Source organism: Gymnodraco acuticeps, unplaced genomic scaffold, assembly GCF_902827175.1.
Source record: "Gymnodraco acuticeps unplaced genomic scaffold, fGymAcu1.1, whole genome shotgun sequence".
Lineage (NCBI taxonomy): Eukaryota > Metazoa > Chordata > Actinopteri > Perciformes > Bathydraconidae > Gymnodraco > Gymnodraco acuticeps.
In genome coordinates, this window is record NW_022990947.1 from 1,060,274 (window position 1) to 1,074,243 (window position 13,970).

General features: G+C 43.0%; 1 protein-coding gene across 4 annotated transcripts; it reads right to left on the reverse strand.

The window, feature by feature from the left end:
• Nucleotides 1-207: 207 nt before the first annotated feature.
• znf131 (zinc finger protein 131) lies at nt 208-10,481 on the reverse strand. 4 transcript variants are annotated; one of them, XM_034234998.1, is made up of 9 exons: nt 10,349-10,481; nt 8,761-8,905; nt 7,709-7,810; nt 7,452-7,596; nt 7,153-7,261; nt 6,757-6,945; nt 6,242-6,617; nt 5,981-6,111; nt 208-1,214 (listed from the first exon to the last, which is right to left on the reverse strand). In XM_034234998.1, the coding sequence occupies exons 2-9, from the start codon at nt 8,885-8,887 to the stop codon at nt 696-698; spliced, it is 1,698 nt and encodes a 565-aa protein (XP_034090889.1). In that variant the 5' UTR covers nt 8,888-8,905; nt 10,349-10,481; the 3' UTR covers nt 208-695. The 4 variants fall into 4 exon arrangements, with proteins under 4 accessions (XP_034090889.1, XP_034090891.1, XP_034090890.1 ...); XM_034235000.1 differs by having other exon boundaries at nt 8,761-8,900; nt 10,349-10,453; XM_034234999.1 differs by lacking the exon at nt 10,349-10,481 and adding an exon at nt 10,080-10,220.
• Nucleotides 10,482-13,970: the final 3,489 nt, after the last annotated feature.

Here is a 13,970-nt window from a genome sequence, read left to right on the forward strand (position 1 = left end):
GTTACGCCACTGGGCTAAACAAAGCAGTTTTCCATCAATACATCTAGCAGGGTTAAGGATTGGGAAAAATACAATTTGACGGTATAATAATAATATTAAGAGTTTATGAATACAAATAAACTCAACAGCATTTCTTAATGTATCTTTTTCTTCACCGAGTTGATTAAAGATGAATCTCAGTCAATAGATGACATGTATAGACGTGTAGCCCATTCCGGAAACCAATTTTATTCCATATGAATTTTACTACAAAAACATCAAGTCAGTAGAAAAATAAGCTTAAACAAACCTGTAGCGTTAACACTGAGGAATATCAGTACCAAACATGCAACAAAAACGTTTCATTCCATGTCAAATTGTCTTGGCAAGTGATCCAAACTAGAAGAACATTATACATTTGAGGTAAAAAAAAAAGTCATCTGAATTAATTTCAGAAGCACTGAACTGAAGAGTCAAGAATATGTGAAATTATGGCAAGCCGCTTTAAAATAGATAAAGGATCATTAGCAAGGAAAGGATACATCCCAATCACTTGTTTCATAAGTCTGTGTTAAAAGAGTGAGAGCTGTTGTGGGGGTGACATGCTGTATCCCACATGTAGCGTCCTTTATGGAAAACAAGTCAGCTAAAGGAAAGTCGTTCAGCACTCAAAGTGTGTCCTGCAGGTCTTTTAAAACACTGTCCTGTCCACATTCTCATGCCTCCCCTGCTTGTTCTGCTTCAACGCTCACCATTTCACCCTCCACCTCTACCTCCACCTGAGAGTTCACCACCTGCTGCCCATCCACTTCAGTTGTGGTCATATGCACCACCTGGATTTGCACCCCGGCCTGCTTTAATCTTTCCACGTCCTCCTCACACATCTCCGTCACCCCTCCGTCCTCCACCAACATTGTCGTAGTCTCCTCCATCTCCATCACGTCCACAGGCTCCACTGTGACGTGTTCCACCTGGATCCCGTCATCCAGCAGGACAGTTTCCGTCCCTTCTATGCTCTGGGTTGCAATGGCGAGTGCGGCGACAGAGTCGGTGATGACTACTTCTTCTATTGATTTGTCGTCCTCAATGGAGTGCACGTGTTTGAGGTGGGTCTTTAGTTCTTTGGGGTGGGTAAACCACAGGTCACACATGGTGCAGTGGTTTGGCTTGTCGCCTGTGTGGCTCACAAGATGGTCCTTGAACTCGTCCCATCTGTTGAATACACTGCTGCAGACCTGATGATGGAGAAAAAAAGTCATTAGATGTCTTGATTTGTCAAACAAGTAAAACCATTTTTTTTAACTAATAATTGTATAATTATAATTATTATTATAACTGTTTTAAGCTCTGAGGCAAATGAGGCCGCAAAAAATCACCTGTAAAGCACAACGGCCAGAAGGACCAAGTTTATTAATAACATTAATAGTCAGATATAGGGCTGGGCAATATAATTAAATATGATATTTGTATTGATAGGAGACTAGATATTATCTTACATTTGGATATGTCTTATCATTGTCGTTTCTGTTTCATAACAGTAATGTGATGTCAAGTTTTGAACATACCAGAGCTCTAGCTGTTTATATATAATTTACCTTGCCCATTTAGTCATTACATTCACATTACTGATGATATATTTAACAAAAATCTCATTGTGAAAATATTTTGTTGAAACAGCAATAGTAAATCGAAAATGGAAAGTACTTATACAATCTTGACGACTCCTCAAAGCTCTTTACATACATGTCACGATTATAAAGAGCAATGTGCCATTTTTGCTCAGGGAAGCTAACATTCTCACACATTCATAGCTCAGGAGCAACTAGGGGTTAAGTATCTTGGTAAAAGATAAATCAACGTGTTGATCGTACTGGGCTGGGATCGAACTCACAACCTTCCGGATAAAAGACGACTGCAATCGCTTTCAGCCATAATCAACCTGATGTAAAGCCTACAATATCATCACAATATAGCTAATATCGTTATTGTTGTTTTTTGGTATAAAAAATAGGCATGACATTTACGTTTATCAATTCCCCCTTAATTCAGTCCATGACAAAACAGTGTCAACTTCATTACACCAATTATGACTTTATCATATCACAGAATGTCTGGGTGTTATGTATTTGTGAAGTAATAATAATAATAATAATAATAATACATGGGACTTTTATAGCACTTTTCATGAAACTCAAAGACGCTTTGACAGAGAGTTAAGAAAAATAAAGACAAGAGAAAAAAAAAAAAAAATAAATAATAGATAAAGAAATACAAAAAGAGATAAACAAAACAGAAAATAGGGGGGAGGGGGGTGGTCAGTGGTTGAATGCAGTGTTGAACAGGTGGGTTTTGAGTGATGTTTTGAATGCTGTGAGGGAGGAAGAATCTCTGATGGATTGGGGTAGTGAGTTCCAGAGGGTGGGTGCAGCAACAGAGAAGGCTCTGTCGCCCCAGGACTTGAGGTTGGTCCGGGTGGGGAGGGACAGGAGGTTGGCAGTAGGAGAGCGGAGGGAGCGAGTGGGAGTGTGTCTGTGGAGGAGGTCAGTCAGGTAGGATGGGGCCAGGTTATGGAGGGCTTTGTATGTCATCAGGAGGATCTTGTACTGAATTCTCTGGGGGATGGGGAGCCAGTGGAGCTTGATGAGGACGGGTGTAATGTGTTCACGGATTCGGGTGTGGGTGAGTAGACGGGCGGCGGAGTTCTGGATATATTGAAGTTTTTTGAGGATTTTTGCAGGTGAACCGTAGAGGAGGCTGTTGCAATAATCTAGACGGGAGGTGATGAAGCCGTGGATGAGGGTTTCGGCAGCAGTGGGAGAGAGGGATGGACGTAGACGGGCGATGTTTTTGAGATGGAAGAAGGCTGTCTTTGTGATCTGTTTGATGTATTTGTTGTAGGAGAGGGTTTGGTCAAATATGATGCCTAGGTTCCGGATGTGAGGGGAGGTTTGAACTGGGAAGCCGTCTATGTTGAGGGTGAAGTTATGGATAGGTGTGGTGAGCTTGTTTTGTCCAATGATTATTATTTCAGATTTATCGCAGTTGAGTTTCAGGAAGTTAAGTTGGAGCCAGGATTTTATTTCAGTGATGCAGTTTGTCAGGATGGAGTGGGTAGCAGTGGAGATGGACTTGGTGGAGATGAGAAGCTGGATGTCGTCGGCAAAACAGTGGAATTGAAGTCCATGACGGCGGATTATGTGACCAAGGGGAAGCAGGTAAAGGATGAAGAGGAGGGGGCCGAGAACTGAACCTTGAGGGACACCTTGGGGGAGAGGAGCGGTGGGGGATTTGCAGTTATTGATGTAGATGAACTGGTTTCTGTCAGAGAGGTATGAGGTGAACCAAGAGAGGGCAGTGCCGGTGATGTTGAAGGTGGTTTCAAGACAGGTGAGGAGGATGGAGTGATTGATGGTGTCGAAGGCAGCGCTGAGGTCAAGGAGGATGAGGATGTTGAGGTTACCAGCATCGGAGGAGAGGAGAAGGTCATTTGTAATTTTGAGGAGTGCAGTTTCGGTACTGTGGTTTGAGCGGAATCCGGATTGAAAAGTTTCATAGAGGTTATTAGCAGAAAGATGATGCTTAAGTTGTGACGCTACAGCACGTTCCAGAACTTTTGACAGAAAGGGTAGGTTCGAGATTGGTCTGAAGTTATTAGGGTTGTCAGGGTTTAGTCCGGGTTTTTTCAGAATAGGGGTGATAGCAGCTATTTTGAGGGACGGTGGGACGGTGCCAGAAGACAGGGAGGAGTTGATTGCTGTAGTGATGAGTGAAGAGAGAGTAGGAAGGCAGGCCTTAACAAAGCTGGAGGGGAATGGGGTCCAGGGTGCAGGTGGCAGTTTTCATTCCTGTGAGGAGATCAGAGAGGTCAGTAGGGGAGACAGGGGAGAACTGGGACAGGGGTTGGCAGGATAAGGGGGGGGGGGGCAGGTGGCTTGAGGGAGAGCTGGTGTGGTAGTGGTTAAGCTGCTGTAAATGTTGTCTATTTTGCTTTGAAAAAATGTGAGAAAAGAGCTGCATTTGTCTACTGTGAATGACTGAGTGGTCGTGTCCAGGGGGCTGAGGAGTTTGTTTATTGTGGAGAAGAGTGTTTTGGGGTTGCCGGAGCCAGAGTGGATTAACTGAGAGTAGTAGGTGGTGCGGGCATGGGAGAGGGCATCTTTATATTGCTGTAGGTGGTCCTTGTAGGTTTGAGAATGAATTGTGAGACCTGTTTTATTGCGGAGTCATTCAAGTTGCCGGGCACGGGTTTTCATCAGACGGAGTTTAGGGGTGAACCAGGGAGCAGAGTGGGTGAAGGAAACTGTTTTGGTTTTTATGGGTGCAAGTTGGTCAAGGCAGGAGGACAGAATGTTGTTGTAGTAGTCAGTGAGATCAGAGGGGCTATGGAGGTCCACAAAGGGAGTGGTGGATATTTTTTCAGAGAGGGAGGATGAGAGCGAGGTAGCTGAAACACAGCTTAATTTACGGAAGTTGATTTTGCGTTTTTGCTTTGGTGGTGGGGTGGGAATGTTGATGGTCATGGTGATGGCTAAGTGGTCGGAGAGGAAGAGGTCTGAGCCAGACAGATGGTGAAGGTTTAGTCCAGTCGAGCAAACAAGATCCAGAATGTGGCCACGGTTATGGGTCGGAAAGTTGACATGTTGAATGAGGTTGAAGCAGTTAAGCATGTCCATGAAGTCTGTAGTTATTGTAGAGTCAGTGGAGTCCATGTGGATGTTGAAATCACCAAGTAGGAGGACTGAGGTGGAGAAAGAACAGAGCTGGGTCAGAAATTCAGAGAAATCAGAGAGGAATGATGGGTTTGGTTTGGGAGGGCGGTAGACAACTGCCAGGACTGACTGTGTGTAACCAGAGAGTTTAAAAGCCAGGTGTTCAGGTGTTCAAATGAAGGAGCAGATGAGATGGGGATGAGGCTGGTTTTAATGTCCTGTCGGTGTATTACGGCAATTCCACCACCTCGGCCCTCCGAGCGTGGCTTATTTATGTATGAGTATCCATTGGGTGTAGTGAGGTTGAGTGAGAGATAATCCAGAGGTTGTTGCCAGGTTTCTGTCAGACAGAGAAAGTCCAGTTTATTGTCCAGAATGAATTCGTTGAGAATGTGGCTTTTATTGTTGAGGGACCGGATATTAAACAGAGTGAGCTTCATATTTCTTTGTGTGGTAAGGATTGACTCAGGTGTCATTGCCAGGGCTTGCAGACAGGGGTTGTGATGACGTAGTCGAAAGGTGGGTGTGCGCTCAGCTGACCAGAGTACGGGGATGGAGTGACCTGTGTGAAAGTAAACAAACTTGCCACCGGAGCCTCTATGGATGTATCTGGTTCGTTTTAAAAGTTTGTGGTTTTTGATGGCAGAGATGCATAACGGTGTGGAATGGCTGTTGAGTTGTAGAAGTCTCGCAGCGGAGTACCTCAATGCCATGCCAGGCAGGAGAGACGGAGCGTTGAGTGTACAGGTGAGCCGGGCAGCCGCTAGCATTAGCAGCTAGCGGGTATCCTGCAGCTTGATGACTGCAGAGATGCAGGCAGCTAGCTCCAGGTAGTCCACAGAAGAGGGGTCCAGGCCAGCCAAAGGCAGGACACGTTTTGAAAAGTCCGGGAATGGGGTGGAGGCAGCGTTGGAGGAGCTAGGCAGGTGAAGCCGGGAGGATCAGAAGGAGAGCAGGTGGAGCGGCGAAACGGAGCCGGTGTTTTCAGGTAGGAAAACACGGACACTTTCACACATCTCAGTGATCCAGGCAGTGGAAGATTGACATATATCTTAACCGGACTGGTCAGCCAAAAAGCTGCTAAGAAATGTTGAGGAAAGAGTAGAAAAAATCCAGACAGAGAAGCGGCGAGCAACCGACGCCAGCGTCCTCTCACATCCGGGTTACAAACTATTATTAAGTAAATAAATAAATACATACAATGTTAAAGAAGCGGGACATTTTTGTTTCCTACTATAGACGCCGCACTGGCAGGTCAGCACTTGATGGCCTTGATACTGAACAAATTGTACCTGGCATTCGTAGAGTTTCTTGCGTCCCTTCTTGGCTCCGGCCCCATCCTGACAGGCTGCCATATGGCACTTCAGTGTGCTGTTCCTTGCAAATCGCTCATGGCAAGCTGGACACTCGTAAGGTTTTTCACCTACAGATAGGACATATAAAGCCAAACATGTATGTCAATGCTTGATGTATAAAACATTAACAATGCATTATTATAGATTGTACTCATTTAAATTTGAACTGAACATAACCAGCTTTATTTCCATTCTTACCAGTGTGCTTCCGCAAGTGCTCCTTAAAGTGGCCGAAGTGGTCAAAGTGCTTTTTACAGTATTCACAAACATGTACTTTCTTCTGGGGTTTCTGGTTTTGAGACAGCTCTTCTGCATCAAAATGAAACGTGTTGATGTGCTGCTTCAAGGCGCCTTCTCGCGTGTAGGCTTTCCCGCAGTGGTCGCACACGTGGGTTTTTTCCAGCGAGCCCAGGTGTGTTTTCAAGTGCTGTTTCAGGTGGTAGTATAACTTGAAGCTTCGATCACACTTGTTGCAGCGAAACATGTTGTCCACTTGGGAAATCTGGACTTCTACGACCTCGACATTCTCCAACACTTTTGAGGCAGTCACTGTTTCCTCCTGATACACAACCTCCTGCCAAGCACAAACATAGAGAAGGTAGGGTTCATCCTTTCAAATCTAATGCCATCTTTACATAGTTTACCAGTTAATGTACCATAAGAACATGAAACTCAGCTTATATTAAGCTCTGTACAATTAAAAATCAACAAACCTCCTCTATTCCTCCCTTCCTAATGATATGTAGCGCAGGTTCCCCTTGTTGATACTTGCTGGTTATGTCAGCCAGAAGGGCCAAAGCAGAGTCATCTGACGCCTGAGCATTCCTCGCTGCATCCACCACCTCCTCCAGTCCAGTCTCCTCCACTTCGATGGCCCCTTCCCCTATTACCTCAATCTCCACCTGGAGAACAGACAGCATTCAGTCATTACAGTCCAATGCATGGACACAGTAAGGACCACTTGTGTTTACTTCATACAATAAATAGATGTACCAACAAGAACAAATCTTAGTGGTGGAAAATTGCACTGATATTTCAGCTGATCCTATTGTCCACTGCTTTGCAAGGAATGACATCTCCATGAGTGTGACCAGCACAAAGTTACTGACCTGTTCCCCTTCCACTGAAGGGAGGGTTTCTGTAATCACATTGGATGTCTCAGCTATTTTCCTCTTTTTGCCTTTGCTCTTTGCCGTCAGCGATGGATTTTCATGTATCCTACAGAAGCAGAGAAGCTCTTGGTGAGAGGTAACAATGTTTATACAAAGAAGGCCAGAGAACGATTATTTTCTAGCTCCTCAAATCTTTCACCACTGAATTTGTGAATTCAATATTTTGAATTCTAATAGTGACAATAATGCAAGCCTTATCTGTAGTGATAAGTAAAATGTTTGCATGTGGGACTCACTTATTGTTGAGCGCTTTGATGGCCTCCTGCATCTGGAGGTATTCTGCAGCCTTCCAGACGTCAAAGGCATCCTCCTCTCCAACTACAACTAATGTTGCTGTGTAAGTGAACTCCATCAGTTGGCGAAAGGCTGTGTTACTCACTCCTGTCAGAGTAAGACACAGCAGCACTCGTGAGTTAAAGCTGTTATTTATAACATACTAACAAACACAGTAACATATATTGGACTACTTGTATTTGATTAAAACACATAATACCTTCTATCTCCACCAGTGGCTCTTGGGTAAAATCCTGAAAGAATTTATGGAAAAACTGACTGCATGCTGCCAACACTGCTTTGTGGGCTCTGAAATGATGTCCTGTAAAAGACAAGAGACATGCATATATAATACATTGCTCAGGATTTAATCATAAAGATGAACTATTATATACAGACTCAGACTGCAAGGAATCTGGGTGTGACCCTAGATAACAACCTGTCCTTCACTGCAAACATCGCTGCTACAACCCGTTGCTGCAGATACACGCTTTACAACATCAGGAAGATACGTCCCCAGCTGACCCAGAAAGCGACTCAGGTTCTGGTCCAGGCTCTCGTCATCTCACGCCTAGACTACTGCAACTCCCTCCTGGCTGGTCTACCTGCATGTGCCATCCGACCTCTGCAGCTCATCCAGAATGCAGCGGCTCGTCTGGTCTTCAACCTTCCTACAATTCTCCCACACCACTCCGCTCCTCCGCTCCCTTCACTGGCTTCCGGTAACTGCTAGAATCCACTTCAAGACACTGGTACTTGCTTACCATGCTGCGAATGGATCTGGCCCTTCCTACATCCAGGACATGGTTAAACCGTACACCCCAGCGCGTGCACTACGCTCTGCATCAGCCAAACGACTCGCTGCACCCTCGCTGCGAGGGGGACCCAAGTTCCCATCGGCGAAAACACGTGGGTTTGCTATCCTGGCTCCAAGATGGTGGAATGAGCTCCCCATTGACATCAGGACGGCAGATAGCTTGCACATCTTCCGGCGCAAACTGAAAACTCATCTCTTTCGACTCCACTTCGAGCGATAGAATTATTAACGAAGCACTTATATACTAATAAAGGACTGGCTTATCTAAAGCCAGTTGAGTAGCACTTGAAATGTTTGGCTCTATGAAACCTGATGTACTTATATGATTCTGTTTTCTTCAAGTTTGTATTTTGTTGGTCGAACGCACTTATTGTAAGTCGCTTTGGATAAAAGTGTCAGCTAAATGCAATGTAATGTAATGTAATACAGTATATACTGTATATATGCCTACTTACCATCCACAATCAAGGTAATGTCCGTGAACTGGTCTAGCTGCCGTTGTTCATTAAGTTTGTCCATCATGACTTTGTAATGTGCTGGGTACTCATCGCCCTCCAGCTCCACCTCCACCTCAGCCGCCATTATTGACCTTATCCTTTTCTATGCAGAATGGAGGAAGATGGACATACAATTATTAACACAGCTATTAGCTAAACCGAACATCTCACACACACACCTTACAATGTACTTTGATTGACCTGGCTTCCTAGATCAATTTTTAATAATTGTTTTCAATTCTTCTAAGGACAAAAGACAAGAGATTCAAGCATTTTAAAACGCATAAGATCACATTTGGTGTAATTAAATGATGATAAACAAACCCTAAAATAAAAATAAATTGTATTTAATATTTAGGGCTGTATTTTCTGGCTCCATAAATTAGTTTTCATTCATGGGTTTTACATCATGATCAAACCTCCAATAAATAGTAAATAAAATAGTGTGTCATGACCTCACTGACATGACATGAGATCTGAGTGTGTAACCTCTGATTAACCACTGCACTGCAGTCAATTGAACCCCACATTGTTCAAATATAAACACAGTTAGAAAAGTGCTGCCCCTTCATTCATATTCCCACATTGCACTTGCACAACCCCACATCTCTTATCTTACTCAGTTTGTGTCTATCTTACATTGCAGGCAACAAGGAATCGACCTGACATGTCTCTTTACAGGTCATTTTAGAATAATAACAAAGTCACGAGTTGTGTAAGTGTGAATACTATTAAACACTGAAGGAGACAACACAAAAACACAGGGATTTGAGCAGAAGCTTGTGAGCAGTCAGTGACGCACATGTGTTAAAAGCTCTGCAAGTTTGCCAACATTTCGAAAAAAAAGAAAAAGATAACATAACATGTAAAATGAACGCATTTAACATTTTGGTCAAAGCATCGCTGAATTGTCTGTTTTAGAGCGCAGCAGACAGAGGGGAAATCATCTGAGGTTCAAATCTTAATAAAGGCTCTACATGGCAACAACATTGCACAGAGGAAGTCAAAGTATGGGCCCATTAGAACCACATCACAAGCTGGTATAACGTTACGCCAGCCGATAACTGATAATCACCTTGTGAAATAAAACAAGTAACCCCTGTCTAATTTTAAGAGCTAACCCTTTCCTGTCACACAAGAAGACGGGCACATATTTCAACCAATAACCCCACACATGGGTGTTCATTTGGCTAACAACTTTGCTAGTTCAGCTCGACATTAGCTTAACTTGCTAACATACACTCCTATCCCACAGAAGCACAACACAAAGAATTTACCAAACTCGAGGCATAGACAACCAAAGCCCAGCACTCCAGGCCTGGATAGCCCCGTGTACTCGTTTAGATACCGGAACATGAAGGATATAAACATGGTACAAGCCCAGAGTGTCGCAGGTAACGGGCCTCTTAGCACGCTCGCCATTTCGCGTTTGACAATCAACATTACGTCATCAAACCGCGCATTAAAATACACTTTTCCCGGACAGATTTCTTAATTATAACCTCCGTGGAACAAAATGCACCCTACAAACCAGCGATATGCATACCTGCAGTATGGTTACGCTGCTTCAGAAAGTTGTTTTGCGATAATATTTCCCTCGACTCATGTAGCACTGTTCTTCTCTCGTTGCTCCAAAAAGGGCGGTCGTTCTTCAACCGTAGAGCCTCGGATTCCCAGAAGCCATTGCGAATTCAAGGACGCGGAAAAGCGTTGCCTAGTGACGGCGGTGAGTGACGACTAGCTTTTCTAGCTTCTTTATCAACTTTTAGCAAACTAACTACCAAATAATGCAAGTGTATTCAGGTGTATTAAATGGCACATGTATCATCTACTGATTCAATATTAAGAAGAATGACAATGCTTCAAAATAACCCCACAATGACCTTAAATGTTAGAGCCTGTTGTTACATAAAGTTACTATTATTAAGTATGCTTATGTTGTAGGCTACTAGGTTAATGTATATTGCAATGTATGACACAGTTTATGTATCAGTGCTGTATAAGCAGGGTCAAATCTGCATTGAGATGGTTACTTGAGACCAAACCATGTTATAAGAAAAAAAGAAAATAAAAAAGGTCTTGCTTAAAATATAACTAAAGAAGAGGCATGTTCCTATTTCCTGTTCTCATTTGCCATCAAAATGTTATGGACAGGGTCAGCACTCAGACTAAAGCTAAGTTCTGATAAATTACCACTGAAGCTTGTGCAAACAATTTACTTATCAACATTGAATATACATATTCTACAAAGCACAGTCACATCCAACAACTAGTTGGACCCGCTTATTGAAACACTAAAAAATAACCAAACAATCTAATACTTACGTAGCTTAAATCAGGGGTGTCAAACTCAATTTCATCTCGGGCCACATTAGCATGGTTGCACTCAAAGGGCCAGTTTTATATATAAGACTATATAAAAATACATATATAAATATTTCATATAAAAATAATGTATTACATTATTGCCTCTGAATTGGATTATTATCGGATAGGCTAATAACTTCATAATTAACTACGTCTGAAAGCAGAGGTCTAGAGCAAATAATTGCAAGTCTCTTCAGTGAGCATTTGACAAAATGTTTTAAAAAGAAAAGCCAAATTCCGGAAAAAAAGTCAAAATAAAATTTAAATAAGATAAATGAGACATTTTGAAAAAACATTCTGAGAAAAAGGCAAATTCTAAGAAAAAAATGAATATTTTGAAGAAAAATATTAAAATTCTGAGAAAAAAAGGCAAATTTGAGATGCATTGTGGGACATGTAGTTTATGGGCAACGTGCTTCTGTAAATCGGCATGTAACCGTATAATAAACATATAATATTATTTGCAAGCTCTTGTGGGCCACAGCAAATGAAGTCACGGGCCGGATTTGGCCCCCGGGGCCTTGAGTTTGACACCCCATTTGTCATGACCTGGCTCAGGCAGTCACAACAAAAAGGGAGACAACACAATTTGCGTTTAAAACAATACTTTATTAACCAAATTAAATAACCAAATTAATAATGTACCAATGAAGTGTGATAAACAATAGAGTCAGTGGTGTGTGCAGCGCATGTTTGAAGAAGGTGTGAGTGTGAGTGAGTGTTGTAAACAGGGACGGCACCAGGGGGGAGCTAGGGGGTGCTGAAGCACCCCCCAGGATTGCCAAAGCACCCCCTAAGCACCCCCAAGAAATATGTTTTTTTTTCGAAAATTATTATTATTTTTATTAAATTAGAAAAATTATTGATTACATCAATGCAAATGTGAAACAAATAAATGTTTGACCAAAAACATAAAGCCAACACAGGTGATATGATTAGGCCAATGGCCAGCACCCATTCGATTTTTGACCTACCTATCGGCTAAATTACTTTGTGACACTTGATTGACTTCCTGTTAGCTGGAGCCCCAAATGATTTGCTAACAGCAAAGTGACACATTGATCGTTTTTTAGTCCTTAAACGTCCACGTGTGGACACTCAATCAAAACCACCTAAAAGCGAGAGGGATTCTGCACATAATAGGCCTCGTGAGTACAAGTAGCTTACTTCTGGGTCTGTTTCATTCAAGCTCTGCTCTGTGTGTGTGTGTGTGTGTGTGTGTGTGTGTGTGTGTGTGTGTGTGTGTGTGTGTGTGTGTGTGTGTGTGTGTGTGTGTGTGTGTGTGTGTGTGTGTGTGTGTGTGTGTGGCACGAGCCATTTTGTGTGCGTGCGCAAGCGAGCGAGAGAGAGAGCTCGCGCACCGGTGGGTATCTACCGGAGATCGTTGTGGTTAGCATATGGTGCTAGCTAGCCAAGCTAACGCATATAAGGAGCTTTTTCAACAACAAGGTGGAGGGAGAACTCTCTCCTGTCAGATTGAGAGTCTCAGATAACCTCAGCTCAGGTGAAGTAAAGGACTCTCAGTGTTTAGTTAACTTTAGTCTAGTTATCTCAGTGGGTCTCAAACGGTTTGTTTTAAAAGGGGAGTGATTTGTAAAATATCTATAAAGAAATAGAAAATCTGTTTACAGTTATGTTTCATATGTATGTTGAGAGATACTGTATATCCATAGATCTCTTCATTTTGGCTCTCAAAGTGCACCAGATTGATGCTTTTAACTTCAATATTTTAAAAAAAAATCTTCCCGGGGGAGCCCCACTAGAGGAGGTGAGGACCCTCCTAGAGGAGGTGAGGTCCACTCCCCACTTGTAAAAATAGCACTTTAACCCACACCTATATGCCGTGAGCTGATTACCGAGCCTTCATTGTAACAGTCGCGGGTACACTGTGTGTGTGTGTGTGTGTGTGTGTGTGGGGAGTGTTGCAGTAGAAAATTCAACTGTAGCGCTGGTGCATTAATGGGAAACCCTGAGCACCCTCTATGAAACGTCAAGCTACCCCACAGCACCCCCTAGAGAAAATCTCTGGCGCCGCCACTGGTTGTAAAGTGCAAACAAAGCAAGAGATAAACCAACCAAACCAAAGTCTGGCTATGGAGACGGCCAGCATTTAAATACCTCAGCACACCAGCCTATGAGCTGAATTTGGTTAGCTGAGGACCTGCAGGTGAGAGGCAGAGGTTAGAGAGCCTCACCAGATTGCAATGGCAGAGAGACTCGATGATGTCCCCACGGGGGCGTCACACTAGATAACACATGTGTTATCTTAAGTTTGTGTGCATCATTACTATCCATTCAGATCTCTTGAAACTTACTGATATGCAGGTCAGTGTGACCTGTTCAAGAAAAAGTGTCACAGTGCCAGACACTGTAAATGAGGTTGGCTGATGGATGCTAGACCTCACTCCTGGCATAAGACACTGATACCATAATTTTCTGTGTTCTGCTGCACCAAATTTGACCTTCGTTCATATCTGTTTTGTGACCTTGTAGATCTTCAAATTTAACTTCTACCTCAGGGATTTCTGTTGTGCGTCCCCCATGTTGTATGTAATGCTTTTTGTGTATTCCGGCTGCAAATTGCAGCCCCAAATGTTAAAGGAATACTACTAACATTGTTTGATACAGGGTTTGACTCACATGATTCTGGCAGAACTTCTGAAATCAGCACAAGCAGCAGAAAATTAACTATTCTATTCATGTATATCGCTATCTCTTATATTTAAATGGAAGAATTAGAGAACCTTGTAGAGGGTGATGGAACTATGACCCTGAACCCCAACAACACTGCATGCATACAT